Source organism: Papio anubis, chromosome 6 (genome assembly GCF_008728515.1).
Source record: "Papio anubis isolate 15944 chromosome 6, Panubis1.0, whole genome shotgun sequence".
Lineage (NCBI taxonomy): Eukaryota > Metazoa > Chordata > Mammalia > Primates > Cercopithecidae > Papio > Papio anubis.
In genome coordinates, this window is record NC_044981.1 from 117,872,665 (window position 1) to 117,897,340 (window position 24,676).

At 38.4% G+C, this 24,676-nt stretch overlaps 1 protein-coding gene across 15 annotated transcripts in view; it reads right to left on the bottom strand.

Moving 5' to 3' along the window:
* Window positions 1-24,676, bottom strand: part of UTRN (utrophin) — a 590,704-nt gene that overhangs the window by 180,871 nt on the left and 385,157 nt on the right. For 14 of the 15 annotated variants that reach the window (XM_021936868.2, XM_021936864.2, XM_021936872.2 and 11 more), the window contains one exon: window positions 5,868-6,040. In XM_021936868.2, coding sequence (XP_021792560.2) covers window positions 5,868-6,040 — 173 coding nt within the window. Of the gene's footprint in view, window positions 1-5,867; window positions 6,041-6,170; window positions 6,446-24,676 lie in introns of those variants that run through there. The other variant, XM_021936876.2, reaches the window with a different exon arrangement.

Here is a 24,676-nt window from a genome sequence, read left to right on the forward strand (position 1 = left end):
GGCAGAAGTTGCAGTGAGCTGAGATTGTGCCACTGCACTCCAGCCTGGGCAACAGAGCAAGACCCTGTCTCAGAATAAAATAAAATAAAATAAAAAGGTAAAGGGACACTTGAATGAATGAGGAATGTAGAAAGCATGCCCTACATATAGATCAGGAAGAAGCAGAAATAAGATGATGAAGGATAGAATAATGGATGCATTCACTTCTAAGGAGATGTTGTTGAGAGATGGAGAAGTAATGCTTAACAAGTCACAATGAGGCTGGCAATTGTCCCTCTTATCCCTGTGTGACAGGGCTCCCTTTTCAGCCAGTGTTTTCTGGCACCACATTTGATGTTTATGGCTGGTATTCAGACCGTTTGATGTACATAGTAGTTGGTAAAGATTCAGAATATTCTCATTGGCTGCTAGGTGAGGAAAATGAGGAAATTAACCTCGGTTGAAGAGTTTCAAGTAAAGTAGGCAATTAAGGGGAAACCCAACATTTATTTAGAGAGAAAAGTTACGGAAGAGTTTCAAGAAATACTTAAGACATAGGACAATGTGTCACAACAGAAGGTAGTATAAGGGGCAGATTGTACATTAAAGGAATGAGAGGAAAGAACAGAGAAGTAGGGCTGAACAGTGTGCTCCACAGTGATCACTTTCAGTAGGCAATGAAGGAGTCAGGAGCCTGGGAGGTGGACTGCCTCTACAGATTTGTTATGAGAATACTCCTCCCACTCCTTGGGGAGGGATTTTTCTCACTAAGCACACTCCGGTCTCTTCTCCACCCCTGAAACTCACCGAGTCCCTGCAGAGGTGGAGTGACGAATCTGATCTGTAAATTCAGGGAGAATAATTGGGCATGCATGTTTAGCTCAGTCCATAAGGACCACCTGACAACAGGCCATGCACATACTGAATTCTTTTCTACTCTTCCATGTATGGTTTCTCACTTGGTAAGCCACCTTGCCCAGTGACTGCTGGTGATTCTGCCTCATTCTGGGGTTTGGTTGACAGCCCTACTCACCTTCACTCTAAGTTACCACCTCCAATCTGGCCTCTATCAGTAATTAACATGGCATTTGAATTCTCTATTGGCCACAGGATGAATGCCCTTGAGCACACTTTGTTTCATACTTGTTCAGAATCCAGCCAGCAAAGGGGGAAGCTGTTTTGGAAGACCTTCTTAGAAATCCCCAACATTACCAACCAAAAGGGAAAAACATAGGGTAGAGAGAATTTCTATGTCTTTTCAATTAGTGCCAAACAAAGAGGTAATCAATGAGAATAATAATAGCTAACGATTACTGAGCACATACCATATGCCACTATTTTTGGCAAACGTAGAGGCTAAATTAAATAACAAACCATTTTATCTTTTATAAATATGCAAGTAATAACAAATATGCTATTTTAATTTTATCTCATTCATTTTTTAAATATAAAAATAAAGAAGAGATCATTTACGCCTTTAGCTAAACATACCTAATCCAGTCAAAAATGGCTTTTATCCAAAAGTCAGGCAATAACAAATGCTGTCTAGCATGTGGAGAAAAAGGAACCCTTGTGAACTGTTGGTGGGAATGTAAGTTATAAACATTATGGAGAACAGTTTGGAGGTTCCTCAAAAAACTAAAAATAAGGCTACCATATGATCCAGCAATCCCACTGCTGGCTATATACCCAAAAGAAAGGAAATCAGTATATCACAGAGATATCTGCACTCCCATGTTTGTGGCAGCACTGTTCACAATAGCCAAGATTTGGAAGCAGCCTAAGTGTCCATCAACAGATAAATGGATAAAGAAAATGTATTTATACACAATGGGGTACTATTCTACCATTCTGCCACTTGCAGCAACATGGATGGAAGTGGAGATCATTATGTTAAGTGAAATAAACCAGGCGCAGAAACACAAACATTGAATGTTCTCAGTTATTTTGGGGATCTAAAAAACAAAACAATTGAACTCATGGAGATAGAGTAGAAGGATGGTTACCAGAGGCTGGGAAGGGTAGTTGGTGGGGCAGGGGGGTGATGGGGAGGAAATGGTGATGATTAATAGGTATAAAAAATAGAAAGAATGAATAAGATCCAGTATTTGATAGCAAAATGGGGTGATTATGGTCAATAATAACTTAATTATACATTTTTACATAACTAAAAAAGTATAATTGGATTGTTTGTAACACAAAGGATAAACACTTGAGGGAATGCATACCACCTTTGCCGTGATGTGATTATTACGCATTGAATGCGTGCCTGTACCAAAATATCTCATGTACTCCATAAATATATACACCTACTATATGCCCACAAACATTAAAAATAAAATTTAAAAAATTTTTACAATGCCATACTGAATCTCTGTAAAAGCACAGACAGGTCTATATAGATATAGATACAGCCACCAGCTGTTATAAACTTGCAATAGTATCAACTATAATAATACAGCAAATGCATTCTTCCCTCCTCTTCCCTTCACAGATGAGTTCCTTGAGATAATGAGACTGAGTAGACTCAGTTCTATTGCCGCATCCTCACCTCCCCTTCTATCTCTTTAGTCCTCTGCAATCAGATTTCTCCCTCAACCGAAAAAAAAAAAAAAAAAAAAAAAAAAAAGGGCCCTGGCAAAAGGCCACCAAAGCCCTTCTAATTGCTCCTGGACTCCGCAGACCTGATCTTGCTCCACTTCTTTAAGCAGCTGACACCATTACTTATGCACTTCTTTTAGAAACCCCTCTTTCCTTGGCTCTTGACAATATTCTCTCCTGGATCTCGTCCCTCTTCAGGATAGGGACTTCTCAGTTTCCTTGCTGCTTCCCTCTCCTTTGCCCATTCCTTATGTATTAGAGTTTCTTGGACTTCTTTGCTTTGCCCTCTTCTAATGTTTTACCCTCTCTAATAACTAACTCACAATGGTTACCTGCCACCTGTCTCTGGACACCCCCTCCCATCTGTCTATTTCACCTACTGCACTCTTTTGAAGAGCAGATCTCCATCTAATGGCTTTGGCTATCTTCTCCTGGATGTCTCTCCAGTGCCTTAACAATGTGAACTAATTATCTACTCAATCTCTCTTCCCTTTCCTAGATGCTGAAAGTGTCTCTTACCAGGTCTCTCCTCTTCAGAACGGGCTCATCCAAGGCATCCTCCATAGTTGTGTGAGGGATTCCTCCAAAGCCCAAATTTAATCATGTTACTCAAAAGGCTCCCAATTCCATCCACAGTGGAAGGGAGCTTGGTTACACATAGGTATGCATGATTTGTCTCTTACCCCTCTCTCTTTTGGTTAGCCATAGTCTTTTCCCCACGACACCAGCAGCAAACTGTATTCTCAGTCAGACTTAATGTATTGATTTTCATATAAACACAGTGTTATTTCAAGACCCCAGCTTAGTTACCCTTCCCTAGTCATCACCTAGACCATCTGGGGAATAACTATGTATGTTTCAAGGCTCAGCTAAGGAATGAACTCTTTTATGAAGCCTTCTTCGATCATCTGAAGTAAGAGTAACCACTCTGCTTTGGACCCTACCTTAACCTGAACAGATTTATGAACCTCTACTGGTAGGGACTATATCTTATTAATAGCAATGCCTCAAGCGTAGAAATAAGTTTGTATTACATGTTTGAATAAGTGCTTGAATCTCTTGAGGTGACTAATCAAAGTAAAAGTTATTTTAATTCATCATCACATTAATTTATTATCACATTTTACTGGAATATCTGATCTACCTTAATGCAAAAGTCCACTGGCACAGGCATATTCCCTCGTCTTCTAAAAATAACATTAACTTACTTATTACATAATATTCCAGCTGTAGTTTATAAGTTCTTTCTTTCCAGTTTAAAAAACAAAAATTTGTCATGATAGGCTTAGGCAATAACTCCCAAGAAAGACCAAAAATTTTTTGTCTATAACTTTTTACTTATCTGTTTAATGTTATAGGTCTTCATTAAATTATTCTTCCTAAATAAGTCATTCTCTAACCTCTGAAAATCCCAGCACCATGTACACTTCACTAGGACCAGCTCTGGAATTCTTAGGTTGTTGGCAGAGATGACTTTGTTGGATGCTCAGTGAATGCTTTTCACTATTAACATTTTAAATATTTTTGCTCATATTTATGAGGAATGGAAAGTTGCAACCTGATGGGATCTAGGCAGCTGAAAATTCAAGTCTTAAACAAGTATAATCCCTCACTACATAGTACTCCCTAATTTTCTTCTCTCTCTTTTTTTTTTTTTTTTGAGACGGAATCTCGCTCTGTCGCCCAGGCTGGAGTGCAGTGGCCGGATCTCAGCTCACTGCAAGCTCCGCCTCCCGGGTTTACGCCATTCTCCTGCCTCAGCCTCTCGAGTAGCTGGGACTACAGGCGCCCCCCACCTCACCCGGCTAGTTTTTTGTACTTTTTAGAAGAGATGGGGTTTCACCGTGTTAGCCAGGATGGTCTCAATCTCCTGACCTCGTGATCCGCCCGTCTCGGCCTCCCAAATTTTCTTCTCTTATTAAGAAAAAGTAGTTGGCCAATGCTGATCTATTATATTTTCCAATGGGAACTTTATACAGAGCATCCATGTCCATGCTACATTGCTCCCTTCCTCACATGTAAGAGGAACTGCAAATTCCACTCTCTGAGCTCCAGAAGAATAAAAACCTTTGAAGACATCTTAGAAAAAAATTTTTTTAATTCATTCATGATAGGTAATCATTGAAGATTCTGTTCTCCATTAAATCTTGAAACCAGCGGAGGCAGACCCACTGAGCCCCTTTATGTATAAAAATATTTCACTAGATGCTTTCTTAGGCAGGATTTACATAGATTAGGGAACTATCAAATCATTCCATTCAATCTTCATAGCAATCGTGAGTGTTAAATATTTCTATTCTGATTTTGTAAATAAATTTAAGGCTCAAAGAGGCTGAGTAGTTTGTTCAAGATCAGAGAGTAAATGGTAAAGTCAGAGTCAAATTCAAGACCATTTGGTTTAAAGGTTGTACACATGGTACGCTGCAAAAAACAAAACAAAACAAAACGGATCTAGGACTTCCCGCCAATGTTCTGCTTTTAGATTTTTGCGCAATAACATATTTTTCAGCCAGTATTCACTACATTTATATTTAATTAGGACCTGTCCACTATCTATTAAATATGATCTTAAAATATTCTTGACCCCAATAACATTAATCATTCTGTCTCTCTGGGTAATTTTCAAGGTCTTTTCCTAGTCAGAATTCTGGTCCTAAGGTTCATCCTCATTTAATTTTACTCCCTCCAAATGCAGACATGAATCATCAATTTTCCATTTTAGTGTCCATAAGGATATTTAATTTCTATAAATACATCTTGAATGAGGCATATAAACAGCATGATTAAGCAAAACATGTTCACTGCCAAGAGTCAAAAAGATCTAGATTCAAATTCTGGCTTGGCACTTCTTAGCCTCAAAACTTGGCAAGTTGCTTATATTCATTAAACCTCTGTTTCCTCATAGAAGGACTAATGTTACTACCCACCTTTCTAGGATTTTTTTTATTATGAAATAAAGTAACATTTGTAAAGATCCTAACAAGTATATAGTCAAGGTAAACACTCAGTAATTAGCAGATGTTGCTAACAGTATTATTGCTAGTATTGTTAGGTTTACAATATATGAACATTTATGAATAGTCTGGAACAGTTAGTAGACAGTATTGGACACAAATAGAGTTTGAACTATATAACTCAAGGAAACAGGCTTTGCATTTAAATCTTAAACTGCTTCTGATAAAGTAGCAGCGGTGGTAAGGCTGCCCTTTCTCTTTCTGATATACAAAAATCACAAGTATCTGCCCCCTCCACCCCATTATTTTTATTTTGATATTGACTATTCTGACCTGATGCTAGCAGATTTTGCTTTTAAGTCATTCCATCTTTGGTTCATATCATCCAGTCGATGTTGAAGCATAGTAGCCTCTTCAGAATTTCCCAAAGCTTTTACCATCTTCTGCCTGTTTCCGTCAATACTTTTAAATATGTCATTGTGGGCATCAATTTCTGCCTGGATGTCCTAAACAGAAAAAAAGCAAATAGATAATGCAAATGTTAGGAATCAGTAATAGGTATTGGAATTTCTGCATAGAACTTTATAGCTTTATATTAACGGAAGAGTTTCTCTCAAGCAAAACAGTTCATTTCACCTTAAATTATAAGAAATTCAAGTGCTTCCAAAATTCTTATTATTCTGAAAATAATAGTCTTTAAATCTTCAGTACTTCCAGCTTTGTTCTTTTTGCTTAGGATTGTCTTGGCTATACAGGCTCTTTTTTGGTTCCATATGAAATTTAAAGTCGTTTTCTCCAGTTCTGTGAAGAAAGTCAATGGTAGCTTGATGGGAACAGCACTGAATCTATCAATTGCTCTGAGCAGCAAAAGAAACTATCATCAGAGTGAACAGGCAACCTACAGATGGGAGAACATTTCTGCAATGTATCCATCTGACAAATGGCTAATATCAAGAATCTACAAGGAACTTAAACACATTTACAAGAAAAACGCAAACAACCCTACCAAAAAGCGGGCAAAGGGTTCGAAGAGAGACTTCTCAAAAGAAGACACTTATGTGGCCAAGAAACATATGAAAAAGAGCTCATCATCACTGGTCATTAGAGAAATGCAAATCAAAACCACAATGAGATAACATTTCCTGCCAGTTAGAATGACAAACATTAAAAACCCTGGAAACAACAGGTGCTGGCGAGGATGTAGAGAAATAGGAACGCTTTTACACTGTTGGTGGGACTATAAATTAGTGCAACCATTGTGGAAGACAGTGTGGCAATTCCTCAAAGATATAGAACCAAAAATACCATTTGATCCAGAATCCCATCACTGGGTATATATCCAAAGGATTATAAATCATTCTACTATAAAGACAAATGCACATGTATGTTTATTGCAGCACTACTTACAATAACAAAGACTTGAAAACAACCCAAATGTCCATCAATGATAGACTGGATAAAGAAAATGGGGCACATATATACCATGGAACACTATGCAGTCATAATAAAGGATGAGTTCATGTCCTTTGCAGGGACATGAATGAAGCTGGAAACCATCATTCTCAGCAAACTATCACAAGGACAGAAAACCAAACACTGCATGTTCTCACTCATAGGTGGGAATTGAACAATGAGATCACTTGGACACAGGGTGGGGACCATCACATACCGAGGCCTGTCGGGGGGTGGGGCTAGGAGAGGGATAGCATTAGGAGAAATACCTAATGTAGATGATGGGTTGATGGGTGCAGCAAACCACCATGGCACATGTATACTTATGTAACAAACTTGCACGTTCTGCACATGTATCCCTGAACTTAAAGTAAAATTTAAAAAAACAACAACAACAATTTTTAACTTGTGAGCAAAAATACTTCCAAAAGCATAGAATTACTGATATAGTTAGGCTTATGCACACACAGGAACAGAGAAAGAGGGGAGAGGAAGATTTTGACAAGATCTAGCCTTTATGCATGTATTGAAGTGATGTTATTTGATTTAAAACGATTCTTAAATTTATCAACCTAATTATTTTATTATTGATATGAAAGATCATTCTTGGGAATAAGCACAAAAACATATATTTGGCATGTAAATAACAATCTAATTCTTCTGTAACAGAAAAATTTCTGGCTAAGTATAAAGAAAATACAAAGAAAGTCAGTCTCCCTAACTTTACTTGCCCTTAATCTATTTTGATAACTAAATATAAAAGAAAATATTATCCCACTGATTTATCCAAAACAATTGCATGCATTATCTGGGAATTTCAATAATTTATTTCTATCTAATATTAAATTTAAAAGCCAAAAAAAAAAGGGTTTATCTTTATAAAATAAATTTGGAGGCAGTTTAAGTAAAATTAGAATTATTATAAAATTTTTTTAAATTGGTTCAGACTTTGGGGAAACATTTGGTAATCTATATCAAAAGCCACAGACTTAAAATTCTTTTGAGGAAAATGGCAGATAGGAGACAGGTCTAATGCATTGCTCCTGCTTAGATGGACAGAACAGCATCTGGAGACTCACGTTGTGAACTTTCGCTCCAAGAACCACTGCAGGAACACACCAAGAAAACCAAAAGAATTCACAGACCCTTTTAAAGAAGGAAGTTGCCACTGCAATTGCCACAAGACAGCATAAGCTCTTGGGAGTTTTACAGCCTCACCCATCACCTGAGATGACCTGAGTACTCATCCTGGCCAACATAGGGCAATATTATACCATCCTACTACTAGTGCAGCTGGCGCTGTCCTGAAAGCACCACCTCCTGGCTAGAGGCCAACCAACTCAAGTCATGACAGCCACTCATAACAGAACAACCCTGCTCCAAAGAAGGATAAAACAACAGTTAATTCTACTGCTTACCAAACAGCAGCTTAACCATAAGTTCTGAGTCTGTTCACATGACAACTTCACTGCTAGCATAACTGGCATTCGAGGAAACCAGAGCACTAAACAAAACTACAACAAAGGATTACCACAGAGCCCACTTCACTCCCCTGCAGCCTCCACTGGAGCAGGTGCTGCTATACATGGCTGGGAGACCTGAGGACAGATCACATCACAGGACTCTTTGCAGACATTCCCTAGGACCAGATTTGAGCCCCGTAGCCCTGCTGGGTATCTAGACGCAGAAAAGCACAACAATCACTGCAGTCTGATTCTCAGGAAGTCCCATCCCTAGGGGAAGAGGGAGACCACTACATCAAGTGATCATCTTACAGGGCAAAAGAATCCAAATAGCAGCCCGTGAGTTCCAGATCTTTCCGATGAAACAGTCTATTCAAATGAGAAGGAACTAAAAAAGCAGTTCTGGTAATATGACAAAATAAAGTTCTATAACACCCCCAAAAGATCACATTACCTTTCCAGCAATGGATCCAGTCCAAACCAACAAGAAATATCTGAATTACCAGATAAATAATTCAGAAGGTTGATTATTAAGCTACTCAAGGAGGCACCAGAGAAAGGTAAAAATCAACTTAAAGAAATTTCAAACATGGCTAAGTGTGGTGGCTCATGCCTGTAATCCCAGTACTTTGAGAGGCTGAGGCAGGAGGGTCACTTGAACTCAGGAGTTTGAGACCTGCCTGGGCAACATGGCGAAACCGCGTCTCTACCCAAAATACAAAAAAAAAAATTAGCTGGAAATGGTGGAATGCACCTGTGGTCCCAGCTACTTGGGAGACTGAGTAAAGGATTAGAAAAGATATTCCATGCAAACGGAAACCAAAAGCAAGCAGGAGTAGCTATTCTTATATCAGACAAAACAGACTTTAAAGCAAAAACTAAAAAGACAATAAAGGATATTATATAATGATAAAAGGATTAGTCCATGCACCTAACATAGGAGCTCCCAAATTTATAAAATAATTACTACTAGACCTAAGAAATGGGACAGATGGCAACACAATAATTAGATGGGACTTCAATACTCCACTGACAGTACTAGAGGGGTCATCAAGACAGAAAGTCAACAAAGAAACGATGAACTTAAACTATATCCTAGAACAAATGGACTTAATAGATGTTTACAGAACAGTCTACCCAACAACTGCAGAATATATATTCTTTTCATCAGCACATGGAACATTCTTCAAGTTAGACCATATGATAAGCCATAAAACAATCCTCAATAAATTTAAGAAAATCAAAACTATATCAAGTACTCTCTCAGAAGACCACAGTGGAATAAAATTGCAAATTAATTCCAAAAGGAGCCTTCAAAAGTATACAAATACACAGAAATTAAATAATCTGCTCCTGAATGATCTTTCAGTTAACAAAGATATCAAGATGGAAATTAAAAAATTCTTTGAACTGAACAATAATAGTGACACAACCTATCAAAACCTCTGGGATATAACAAAAGCAGTGCTAAGAGGAAAGTACGTAGCATTAAATGTCTACACCAAAAAGTCTGAACGAGCACAAACAGACAATCTAAGGTCACAACTCAAGGAACTAGAGACAAGAACAAGCCAAACCCAAACCCAGCAGAAGAAAAGAAATAACAAAGATCAGAGCAGAACCAAATGAAAGTGAAACAAACAAACACAAAACACAAAAAGTAAGTGAAACAAAGAGCTGGTTCTTTGAAATGATAAATAAAACTGATAGACCATTAACATGATTAACCAAGAAAAGAAGAGAGAGGATATAAATGAGCTCAGTTAGAAACGAAATGAGTGATACTACAACTGATACTACAGAAATATAAAAGATGATGCAAGGCTACCATGAACAATGTGAACGCCTTTACACACATAAGCTGGAAAACATAGAGGAGATGGATAAATTCCTGGAAATATACAACCTTTCTAAATTAAACAAGGAAGAAAGAGACACTCAGAATAGACCAGTAACAAGCAGCAAGATTGAAATGATAGTTAAAAACCTACCAAAAAAAAAAAAAAAAACAAAACAAAAAACAGTCCAGGACCAGATGGATTCACAGCCGAATTCTACCAGACATTCAAAGAAGAACTGGTACCAATTCTATTGACACTATTCCACAAGACTGAGAAAGAGGGAATCCTCCCTAAATCGTTCCACGAAGCCAGTATCAACCTGATACCAAAACCAGAAAGGGACATAACAAAAAAGAAAACTACAGACCAATATCACTGATAAACACAGATGCAAAAATCCTCAAAAACATACTAGCTAACTGAAGTAAACAGCATATCAAAAAGATAATCCACCACGATCCAATGGGTTTCACACCAGGGATGCAGGGATGGTTTAACATACACAAGTATCTGAAACCATAAAAATTCTAGAAGATAACATCAGAAAAACTCTTCTAGACATTGGCTTAGGCAAAGACTTCATGACCAAGAACCCAAAAGCAAATGCAACAAAAACAATTATAAATAGATGGGACTTAATTAAACAAAAAAGATTCTGCACAGCAAAATAAACAATGAGCAGAGGAAATGGACAGCCCATAGAGTCACAGAGTGGGAGAAAATATTCACAAACTATGCATCCAGCAAAGGACTAATATCTGGAATCTACAAGGAACTCAAACAAATCAGCAAGGAAAAAAAAAAAAATAATCCCATCAAAAACTGGGTTAAGGACATGAATAGAACAAAAGAAGATATACAAATGGCCAATAAACACATGAAAAGATGCTGTACATCACTAATTATCAGGGAAATGCAAATCAAAACCACAGTGTGATACCCCTTACTTCTGCAAGAATGGCCATAATTTAAAAATTAAAAAAAATAGATGTTGGTGTGGATGTGTTAAAAAGGGAAGTTTTACACTGCTCATGGGAATATAAACTAGTACAACCATTATGAAAAACAGCATGGAGGGTCCTTAAAGAACTAAAAGCGGAACTACCATTTGATCCACCAATTCCACACTTGGGTATCTTCCCAGAGGAAAAGAAGTCATTATATGAAAAAGACATTTGCTCAGGAATGTTTATAGCAGCACCATTTGTGATTGCAAAAATATGCAACCAGCACAAATGCCTATCAGTCAACAAGTGGGTAAAGAAAATGTGATTATACACACACATACACACACACACACACACACCCCCCATGGAATTCCACTCAGGCATAAAAAGGAATGAAATAATGGCATTCACAGAAATCTGGATGGAGTTGGAGACCATTATTCTAAGTGAAGTCAGTCAGGAATGGAAAATCAAACATCATATATTCTCACTTATAAGTGGGAGCTAAGCCATGAAGACAGAAAGTCAAAAGAATGGTATAATGGACTCTGGGAGCTCCAGCAGGAGGGTGGGAGGTAGGATGAGGGATAAAAGATTATACATTAGGTTCAGTGTACACTGCTTGGGTGATGGGTGCACCAAAATCTCAGAAATCATCACTAAATAATTTACGCATGTAACCAAACATCACCTGCTCCCCACAAAACTACTGCAATTTTAAAAAGTCATAAAAATGTTGAAATTATCTAACTTAAGAAGATTTATGTCTAAAAATGTTTTAACACACTGATTGTTTTTAGAGAAAAAGAGTGGAAGCTATCATAATATATTAGTGGTGATACCATATTTTTAAAAACAGTATATAAAACTATATATCATAATAATTTCATTTTTAAAAGTATGTACTTTAACTGGCCTATGCATTTGTGTATAATTGTACACATACACAATAGGACTATAAAACAAAAATAGTGTAATCTCTATAGAAGAGGATTACAGGTAAGTTTAGTTTTCTTCTCTATACTTCTCTGAGTTTTCAAAAAGTTCTACACAAAGTTTCTTTTTATAATTAGATAAATCTAACAAATTTAAGATATGGAGTGCCTATCCAATTTTCTTACTACTCTTCCCTTATAAAATTTTCAGCAACTATCTATATTAGTTTACCAATTATCTTTTCCTCCTGAATTTAATTGAAGCAACCTAGTTGTAGCTAACTCTGGTGTGACAGCCATTAATGTACCATAAGTAAGTGTGAATCTACAAACAGAAAAACAGGCACCAGAGGTAGCTATGAAGATGTGGTGAGTTTCCATGGCTTTCAGTGGTAATGAACAGTAAAACAGCTCACTGAAGAAGTAAAAAACTTTCATTTCAGGCAATGAATCTGAACTAGTAAAGGAGAGCAAACTCCTAAACACTGTAGTTCTATTGTCCTTCTACTTTCAAGCTTTTCTTCATATGACTCTGCTATAGTCTGAATATTTGCGTCTTCCCAAAATTGTTTTTTGAAACCCTAACCCTGTCAATGATGTTATTAGGAGGTGGGGCCTTTGGGAAGTGATAAGGTCATGCTCTCATGAATGAGATTACTACCCCTATAAAGGAAGCCCCAGAGAGCTGCCCTGCCCTTGCCATCATGTGAAGACCCACCTAGAAGGTGATACCTATGAACCAGAAAGCAGACCCTCACTAGAATATCGAATCTGCCAGTGCCTTGATCTTGGACTTCCCAGTCCCCAGATCCAAGAGAAATACATTTCTGTGGTTTACAAACTACTCAGTCTATGGCATTTTGTTATAGCCGCCCAAACCGATTAAGACGGCTTCATTCATCACAAGTTTCTTTTGTTATAAATAAATAAACAGGGTGAAAATTTACATAGTAATACTTTAAATACTCAGAGTGTTTTTCTTCATTTAAAACTCACTCCTGAGATCCTGAGCAAGATGGCCGAATAGGAACAGCTCCAGCCTCCAACTCCCAGCACGAGCGATAGAGAAGGCAGGTGATTTCTGCATTTTCAACTGAGGTACTGAGTTCATCTCACTGGGGAGTGCCAGACAATCGACGCTGGTCAGTTGGTGCAGCCCGACCAGCGACAGCTGAAGCAGGGCGAGGCATCGCCTCATGTGGGAAGTGCAAGGGGGAAGGGAATTCCTTTTCCTAGCCAAGGGAAACTGAGACACACAACACCTGGAAAATCAGGTAACTCCCACCCTAATACTGCACTTTACCAAGGGTCTTAGCAAACGGCACATCAGGAGATTATATCCCACACCTGGCCTGGAGGATCCCTCGCCCATGGAGCCTCCCTCATTGCTAGCACAGCAGTCTGAGATCTAACTGCAAGGCAGCAGCGAGGCTGAGGGAGGGGCGCCTGCCATTGCCAAGGCTTAAGTAAGTAAACAAAGCCATTGGGAAGCTCGAACTGGGTGGAGCCCACCACAGCTCAAGGAGGCCTGTCTGCCTCTGTAGACTCCACCTCTGGAGACAGGGCATAGCTAAACAAAAAGCAGTAGAAACCTCTACAGATGTAAATGACCCTGCCTGACAGCTTTGAAGAGAGCAGTGGGTTTCCCAGAACGGAGGTTGAGATCTGAGAATGGACAGACTGCCTGCTCAAGTGGGTCCCTGACCCTTGAGTAACCTAACTGGGAGACATACCACACCTCACACCTCACATGGCTGGGTACACCTCTGAAACGAAGTTTCCAGAGCAAGAATCACACAGCAACACTCACTGTTCAGCAATATTCTATCTTCTGCAGCCTCTGCTGCTGATACCCAGGCAAACAGGGTCTGGAGTGGACCTCAAGCAAACTCCAACAGACCTGCAGCTGAGGGTCCTGACTGTTAGAAGGAAAACTAACAAACAGAAAGGACACCCACACCAAAACCCCATCAGTATGTCACCAACATCAAAGACCAAAGGCAGATAAAACCACAAAGATGGGGAAAAAGCAGCGCAGAAAAGCTGGAAATTCAAAAAATCAGAGTGCATCTCCCCCTCCAAAGGAATGCAGCTCATCGCCAACAATGGATCAAAGTTGGACGGAGAATGACTTTGATGAGTTGAGAGAAGAAGGCTTAGGTCGATCAAACTTCTCAGAGCTAAAGGAGGAACTACGTACTCAGCGCAAAGAAACTAAAAATCTTGAAAAAAGAATGGAAGAATGGATAACTAGAATAATCAATGCAGAGAAGGAGATAAATGAACTGATAGAGATAAAAACCATGACATGAGAATTATGTGACAAATGCACAAGATTCAGTAACCAATTCAATCAACTGGAAGAAAGAGTATCAATGACTGAAGATCAAATGAATGAAATGAAGTGAGAAGAGAAGTCTAGAGAAAAAAGAGGAAAAAGAAATGAACAAAGCCTCCAAGAAATATGGGATTATGTGAAAAGACCAAATCTACGTCCGATTGCTATGCCTGAAAGTGAGGGGGAAAATGGAACCAAGTTGGAAAACACGCTTCAGGATATCACCCAGAAGAACTTCCCCAACCTAGTGAGGCAGGCCAACATTCTAATTCAGGAAATAAAGAGAACGCCACAAAGATACTCCTCAAGAAGAGCAACTCCAAGGCACATAATTGTCAGATTCACCAAAGTTGAAATGAAGGAAAAAATCTTAAGGGCAGCCAGAGAGAAAGGTTGGGTTACCCACAAAGGGAAGCCCATCAGACTAACAGCAGATCTCTCGGCAGAAACTCTACAAGCAGAAGAGAGTGGGGGCCAATATTCAACATCTTAAAGAAAAGAATTTTCAACCCAGAATTTCATATCCAGCCAAACTAAATTTCATAAGTGAAGGAGAAATAAAATCCTTTACAGACAAGCAAGTGCTTAGAGATTTTGTCACCACCAGGCCTGCTCTACAAGAGACCCTGAAGGAAGCATTAAACATGGAAAGGAATAACTGGTACCAGCCGTTGCAAAAACATGCCAAAATGTAAAGACCGTCGAGGCTAGGAAGAAATTGCATCAACTAATGAGGAAAGTAACCAGCTAATATCACAATGACAGGATCAAGTTCACACATAACAATATTAACCTTAAATGTAAATGGACTAAATGGTCCAATTAAAAGACACAGACTGGCAAATTGGATAAAGAGTCAAGACCCATCAATGTGCTGTATTCAGGGACACCCATCTCACATGCAGAGACACACATAGGCTCAAAACAAAGGGATGGAGGAAGATCTACCAAGCAAATGGAAAAAAAAAAAAAGCAGGGGTTGCAATCTAGTCTCTGATAAAACAGACTTTAAACCATCAAAGATCAAAAGAGACAAAGAAGGCCATTACATAATGGTCAAGGGATCAATTCAACAGGAAGAGCTAACTATCCTAAATATATATGCACCCAATACAGGAGCACCCAGATTCATAAAGCAAGTCCTTAGAGACTTACAAAGAGACTTAGACTCCCATACAATAATAATGGGAGACTTCCATTATCAACATTAGACAGATCAGCGAGACAGAAAGTTAAAAAATATATCCAGGAATTGAACTCAACCCTGCACCAAGAGGACCTAATAGACATCTACAGAACTCTCCACCCCAAATCAACAGAATATACATTCTTCTCAGCACCACATCACACTTATTCCAAAATTGACCACATAGTTGGAAGTAAAGCACTCCTCAGCAAATGTAAAAGGACAGAAATTATAACAAACTGTCTCTCAGACCACAGTGCAATCAAACTAGAACTCAGGACTAAGACACTCAAACAAAACTGCTCAACTACATGGAAACTGAACAACCTGCTCCTGAATGACTACTGGGTATATAATGAAATGAAGGCAGAAATAAAGATATTCTTTGAAACCAATGAGAACAAATACACAACATACCAGAATCTCTGGGACACATTCAAAGCAGTGTGTAGAGGGAAATTTATAGCACTAAATGCCCACAAGAGAAGCTGGAAGGATCTAAAATTGACACCCTAACATCACAATTAAAAGAACTAGAGAAGCAAGAGCAAACACATTCAAAAGCTAGCAGAAGGAAAGAAATAACTAAAATCAGAACAGAACTGAAGGAGAAAGAGACACAAAAAATCCTCCAAAAAATCAATGAATCCAGGAGTTGGTTTTTTGAAAAGATCAACAAAATTGATAGACCGCTAGCAAGACTAATAAAGAAGAAAAGAGAGAAGAATAAAATACATGCAATAAAAAATGATAAAGTGGATATCACCACCGACCCCACAGAAATACAAGCTACCATCCGAGAATACAATAAACACCTCTACGCAAATAAACTTGAAAACCTAGAAGAAATGGATAATTTCCTGGACACCTACACTCTCCCAAGACTAAACCAGGAAGAAGTTGAATCCCTGAATAGACCTATAGCAGGCTCTGAAATTGAGGCAATAATTAATAGCCTACCAACCAAAAAATGTCCAAGACCAGATGGATTCACAGCCGAATTCTACTGGAGGTATACAAGGAGGAGCTGGTACCATTCCTTCTGAAACTATTCCAATCAATAGAAAAAGAGGGAATCCTCCCTAACTCATTTTATGAGGCCAACATCATCCTGATACCAAAGCCTGGCAGAGACATAACAAAAAAAGAGAATTTTAGACCAATATCCCTGATGAACATCGATGCAAAAATCCTCAATAAAATACTGGCAAACCAAATCCAGCAGCACATCAAAAAGCTTATCCACCATGATCAAGTGGGCTTCATCCCTGGGATGTAAGGCTGGTTCAACATACGCAAATCAATAAACGTAATCCAGCATATAAACAGAACCAAAGACTAAAACCACATGATTATCTCAATAGATGCAGAAAAGGCCTTTGACAAAATTCAACAGCCCTTCATGCTAAAAACACTCAATAAATTTGGTATTGATGGAATGCATCTCCAAATAATAAGAGCTATTTATGACAAACCCACAGCCAATATCATACTGAATGGGCAAAAAACTGGAAGGATTCCCTTTGAAAACTGGCACAAGACAGGGATGCCCTCTCTCACCACTCCTATTCAACATAGTGTTGGAAGTTCTGGCTAGGGAAATCAGGCAAGAGAAAGAAATCAAGGGTATTCAGTTAGGAAAAGAAGAAGTCAAATTGTCCTTGTTTGCAGATGACATGATTGTATATTTAGAAAACCCCATCATCTCAGCTCAAAATCTCCTTAAGCTGATAAGCAATTTCAGCAAAGTCTCAGGATACAAAATTAATGTGTAAAAATCACAAGCATTCTTATACACTAATAACAGACAAACAGAGCCAAATCATGAATGAACTTCCATTCACAATTACTTCAAAGAGAATAAAATACCTAGGAATCCAACTTACAAGGGATGTAAAGGACCTCTTCAAGGAGAACTACAAACCACTGCTCAGTGAAATAAAAGAGGACACAAACAAATGGAAGAACATACCATGCTCATGGATAGGAAGAATCAATATTGTGAAAATGGCCATACTGCTCAAGGTAATTTATAATTTCAATGCCCTCCCCCTCAAGCTACCAAAGACTTTCTTCACAGAATTGGAAAAAACTGCTTTAAAGTTCATATGGAACCAAAAAAGAGCCCACATTGCCAAGACAATCCTAAGTCAAAAGAACAAAGCTGGAGGCATCACACTACCTGACTTCAAACTATACTACAAGGCTACAGTAACTAAAACAGCATGGTACTGGTACCAAAACAGAGATATAGACCAATGGAACAGAACAGAGTCCTCAGAGGTAATACCACACATCTACAGCCATCTGATTTTTGACAAACCTGACAAAAACAAAAAATGGGGAAAGGATTCCCAGCCCCAGCCTGGGCAACAGAGCGAGACTCCGTCTCAAAAAAAAAAAAAAAAAAAAAAAAAAAAATGGTGCTGGGAAAACTGGCTAGCCATAAATAGAGAGCTGAAACTGGACCATTTCCTTACTCCTTATATAAAAATTAATTCAGATGGATTAGAGACTTAAATGTTAGACCTAATACCATAAAACTCTAGAAGAAAATCTAGGTAATACCATTCAGGACATAGGCATGGGCAAAGACTTCATGTCTAAAACACCAAAAGCAATGGCAACAAAAGCCAATATTGACAAATGGGATCTAATTAAACTAAAGAACTTCTGCACAGCAAAAGAAACTACCATCAGAGTGAACAGGCAACCTACAGAATGGGAGAAAATTTTTGCAATCTATTCATCTGACAAAAGGGCTAATATTCAGAACCTACAAAGAACTCAAACAAATTTACAAGAAAAAACACACAACCCCATCAAAGTGGGCAAAGGATATGAACAGATGTTTCTCAGAAGAAGACATTCATACAGCCAACAGGCACGTGAAAAAATGCTCATCATCACTGGCCATCAGAGAAATGCAAATCAAAACCACAATGAGATACCATCTCACACCTGTTAGAATGGCAATCATTAAAAAGTCAGGAAACAACAGGTGCTGGAGAGGATGTGGAGAAATAGGAACACTTTTACACTGTTGGTGGGATTGTAAACTAGTTCAACCATTGTGGAAAATAGTATGGTGATTCCTCAAGGATCTAGAACTAGAAATACCACATGACCCAGCCATCCCATTACCAGGGAGAGGGGAGGGGTGAGGGATGGCATTGGGAGTTATACCTGATGTAAATGACGAGTTGATGGGTGCTGATGAGTTGATGGGTGTAGCACACCAACATGGCACATGTATACATATGTAACAAACCTGCACATTGTGCACATGTACCCTAGAACTTAAAATATAATAATAAAAAAAAGGTGAAGAAAAAGAAAAAATAATAATAAAATAAAATAAAACTCACTCCTAGTAAGCACACCCACGCATTCTACCAGGAATCCAGGCTTAGGCACCAGTATCTAAGTGATTATTTTTCAATCACCCATAGACCTCCAGTAACCAGAAACACCCATGGAAGGGCCTTTTGCACCTCACTACTCCCAATCAGCATGTTAGGAAGACATCACTTACATAAGGTGAATGGGCAGCACTGACCTAGTATTACTCCTGACGGGATCTGAGATGTCTAACATGACACTAATAGGGTTAGATTTGGAGACTAGGTGAGATGAACACAAAGTTTAATAGACAGCTCCCGCAAGATTTATGGTCCAAATTTGCAAACCCATTGATCTCTGAGGTTATCTGACCCAAATGACAAACCCAAATCTGGTCCAATGCAAAGTGTGGTTTGCAGTTTGCAGAATTAGGCCTAACCACTGAACAAAAACTCGGAGATTGTTGAATCTTTTGCATTTCACAGGCATTTCTATCCCACAGCAGTGCAGAACAGACGTGAATAGGGCAGCCGGGAAACAGAGCCAGATAATGATTCAAGGTTCTCAGGCTGTGCAACACTATGTATAGAAAATTGCAGTTTCATTATAATCATAGTTTGAGATGTGCCAAATAGAAATTCTCAGTGAAAAAAAGGAAAAGGGAAGTTCTGCTGAAAAGTTCTTTGGTGTCATCTCCTGATACAACTGTTCTATTTCTGTGTCCTGAAGTGCATTTTAAGACATCTAAAGAGACATATTTAAAGGTTTGCAGATAGTGTTTTGCAATGGTTTTATGCATCTGGTATATATCTGTATGGTAGCCATCTTTCTCAAGAAGCTCAATGATACAACGAGCAAGGCACCTCTTTGCTCTCTATAGCCAAGGAGAACCTGGCTTCAAATTTCCTGTTTAAGTTCCTATACATCATTATCGATGAACTACACCTAAAATCACAAGACAACTTCAAACGACAACATCCTGATGTAGTCTGACCTATTTGATTCCTTTCATATTGAAGAGAAGAAAAAAGTAAAAGGAATACCAGAACTTTGGGAGGCTGAGGCAGGCGGGTCACCTGAGGTCAGGAGTTCCAGATCAGCCTAGCCAACAGGATGAAAACCCCATCTCTAATAAAAATAGAAAAAAAATAGCTGGGTGTGGCGGTGCACATCTGTAATCCCAGCTACTCGGGAGGCTGAGGCAGGGAATCACTTAAGCCCTGGAGGCACAGGTTGCAGTGAGCTGAGATCATGCCACTGCACTCCAGCCTGGGTGACAGAGGGGGATTTCTTCTAAGAAAAAAAAAAAAAAGAAGGAAGAAGGAAGAAGGAAGAAGGAAGAAGGAGGAAGAAGAAGAAGAAGAAGAAGGAGAAGGAGAAGGAGAAGGAGAAGGAGAAGGAGAAGGAGAAGGAGAAGAGAAGAGGAGGAGGAGGAGGAGGAGGAGGAGGAGGAGGAGGAAGAGGAAGAGGAAGAGGAAGAAGAGGAAGAAGAAGAAGAAGAAGAAGAAGAAGAAGAAGAAGAAGAAGAAGAAGAAGAAATGCATTAAGATGCATAGGTTTCTAAATTTCACAAGAGCATACGCAACATCAGGACATTTGGGTGGCAAGAACATAAAGCAAATTTGCCTTCTCACATCAGATCAGGTGACGTGTTTTTCAACCCAGCCACCATGAAGAATGGGAATGAAACAAGACTACATAGCTGGCCCAACCAAGGATGATAAGCAGTTCCACAAAGGTTTCCTTAACTGTGCTACCAGTGGTCGTATGTTCATGTTAGAATATAATTTTCAGAATGTGGAAAACCCTTCCACACATGATTATCATCAAAAGTTGGGAAGAAAATCAACCACCACAAGTGATCAAAGAAAATGAAATCCCATACATTATTTTGTTTTATTTGACATTTGGTGGCATATTAACTTTGCCAAACATACCTGGAGCTCCTCAAAACAGAAAATCATCTTAATATTTCTTCTGTATCCTCACAGTCTCTGTTACATAGAAGGCGCCTAATGTAAACAGAGTAGATAGATGACACACAGATACACATTATCAATGTATGAATGGATTAATAGGTTTATCTTGATTGACTAGCAAATTGGCCACTATAATGCTAGGAGAAAACCAAACAATTGAAAAATTGGAAGGAAATGTAGTAATCATTTTGTTCAATTTCTTCACTTAAAAAGTTTAATGGGAGAACTTAAAATAATTTAGAAGCCTGCACTGCAAAGTCCTGGCTAAGCTCGCACTGAAAAATTAGAAATAAGTGCAGTTAATGAATCATGTTTCTTCGTAGATCAATATGTAATGATGCACTGATTTGAAACTCAGGATGTCAGCATGGGAGGCTGTCAGATCATGACCCTGATGTGGCGTCAAATGCTACAATAAATTAAAGTTCCATGAAAGACGGCTGACTCTCGCTGCACATTTGGGAGACTTGGCCCTACTAATGCTTACCTCTGTCACCTGCAAGCCCTTCTGAACTTTAAACAGCACAAAATGGTTACTGATAATGAGTTATGGGAATGTAATCCATCTTGAAACACAAAGCAATGCTCTTCCAAGCATTTAACATAAACCGCTCGTGTGCACAGAGGGGCCACAGCAAAATATTCAAGCAGTTGAACTAACATTTGAAAACAGGGCAGAAGCAATGCCTTAAGGATTCACTTGAAAGGTATTTTAAAATAATGTAAGTATAATGTAGAAGGTTAAGAAAAGCCAGGAGTTAGAAGGATAGGACTACACACTTTTCTCTAAATAAAACACCATCCAAAGTATAAGATGCAAACTCTCAGAACAGCCCTCCAGAAGATGGCTACAAAAGCTCACGGAGGTTCCCTGACAAATGGTTAGTCTTTCTGTAAATAACACCCACTATTCAGATCAAGATAAACTTCACAAATATGGGGAAACATTTATTTATTTACTTTTTACTTATTTAATAATTAGTATATTAATACAAGTTTTGCCCTTAACTGGGCATTTCTCTAATGATACAACCCATAGAGATATAACTGTAAACACTTTATAATGTATATCACATAACTTGTTTATAATGTTTCATAGTCAAGCTGCTACTTGATTATAAAGCTACAAGTAGTAGCTTGATTATAAAACATTATAAACAAATTATGATATACATTATAAACCAAATTAATAAAACATCATGAAAATAAAACATATTTTGCTTAAATATGTAAGCAAAAATATTTCCTCACATTATAATAAACAGAACTGTCTGAAATCTCTGACAGGAAACAGAGATTTAGAACAGTACTACCAGGAAGTCTTCAACAACTAAATGGGTACTAGACTAGATTCATCCTTTTTGGTCTTGTTAAAATAATTTTGGATTATTTTTGCACCGCCTATCTACTTAACCTTATGTGGCAACAGTGATGCTTTTTCTGAAGGAGTTCTGACCCCTTTCCTGAAGGTGAAGAAGAAACGAGGTTAGAACAACTTTGCTATCATGTCCCAAAGCTCAGACTAACTAAACAAAGTTAATCATTAGGGGACAATAAATCCACCATTCCTTTCAAAAGTTGGACTGGATTTCAGAATTGATTATCAGGAGCTCAGCAGGATTACTGCCACAGCTTTAGGTTCTGAAAATGAGGAATCATGATTTAAAAAAAAATACATATATATTACTTAAATAATAATAGAATAAGCAAATAATATCAGCTTCAAAGTTTATGTCACATGTAAATATGTTTTGAAACAGTTTGTGAGATTTCTGGGATAGTGAGTAATTGCCATTAATTATTCAATTAATTTATTGATTTTAATTATCATTCTATACATTTTCTTCCAACAACTAATCTCACAGATTTTAATCACTCTACTGAATCACATTTTTGACTGACAATAGAGGTGGTATCATCAGGTCTACAGCAACATTTCTAAATTAAGAAATTGATGCTAATAATGTTCTTTTCCTGTTATCTGTGATGATAAATATAGGTAAGACTTGAGGTGGGTGGATAGCTTCATCCCAGGAGTTCAAGGCCAGCCTGAGCAACACAGCAAATCCACGTCTCCAAAAAAAAAAAAAAAAAAAAAAGTAAGACAACAGAGTAGAAAACAGTCAAATTACTAAGTGGAACAAACTCAGATAATGTAATGAAAACTGAACAAACAAATCAGATCATGTAATCAAAACTGAACAGGTTAGAAAACTCAGAGAAAAATTATTGCATTTCAAATGTTTAAAACTACAAGCCTGGGGCACACAGCTCCTCAGCTTCTGACCCATGTCAAAGCAATCCCTGTGACCCCGAAAGCTCCCAATTTCTTCCCATGACACAGGTCCACCCACGGGCCACACACATGCACACACATTGGTATATAATCTTATTTGCTTCCTTCAACTTAAACTCATCTGTTAAGTCTCAGTTTAAATGTAATTTCTCCAGGAGAGACTTCACAAGTACTGAGATTAGGGCTACTATTACTCTTATAATTTCATCTGCCTTTGCTTAATTATGCAGTTCTCACTGAAAACGTCCTTGTCTGTATCCTCCCACTCGGCCATAAGATCAATGTCTTCTCCATCTATACACTTAGACCAGCACCTGGTACATATTTCATAAATATTTGCTAAGTAGGGAATAAATGAGTAGACTTTGAAAAGTGTTTACTATATCTTATTGAGGACACATTTGTTTTAAAATGAGATACTGCAAACTGAGCAATACAGTATAGCTTCAAATTGTAATTTTAAAAATTAGAGTCATGCAAAAGGAGGTAAATGCCATAAAGAAATTCAGCATTGAGTGGTTTCTCTCTGTGTTGTTATGATGGGAAGCATCTTTGCCCAAGGAGTCACCAAGAGAATGGTACTAAGAGAATGGCACTCAGACACACAGCAGACACACACATTAAAAAAAAAATTCCTTAGAGAACTACCATTATCATTAATCATCCAGTAGCAGGTCTGAATAAATTAATAAAAGGCAACAGTCACTCAAAATGTCACTGAGCTAAAATTGGCCATTACACTCTGTGACTAATAAACAAAAGAAATACAGTACACAATGCAAATGGCTTAAGTATGACAGTATGTTAATAGTCCCTAAAGTAATGAGAGATACTTCCTTTGGGAAGTACTTTCAGGAAAAAAAAATAATTAAAATCAGGTTGGCAATAAAACTACCTACTGGCTGGATCTCAGAGTGGTGTGTTGGACCAGTCAACTTTGAGTGCGAACTCTTCCCATAGTCACCCTTGAGCCCGTGGTCACAACTTCTTATCCCTCATCACTTCGCTAGATGATTAGGACCTGCTTGCTGGCAGGCACATCTTGCTATGGGGTCATCCTCCCCTGGTAAGAAGTTCTTCCTCCTTAGGTACCACTCTGGAGTTGGCATGGTTCCCTCCAATTGGGACTTCCTAATCTGTAATGAGCTGCCATCTTGTAGGAACAGAATACTTCCTGCCTGCAAGAGACTCCCAGCCTTGCCCTTTCTGGTTCCAGAAGACTAGAAATGAGTACCCAAGGTTAGAAACTGCCCACCCCACCTGTGCCCAGCATCACACATGCTGAGACCAGGTGCTCAACCACATGCCAAACATTCTTATATGAGTGGATATCCAATAAAAATCACAAAACCACTGGATGTCT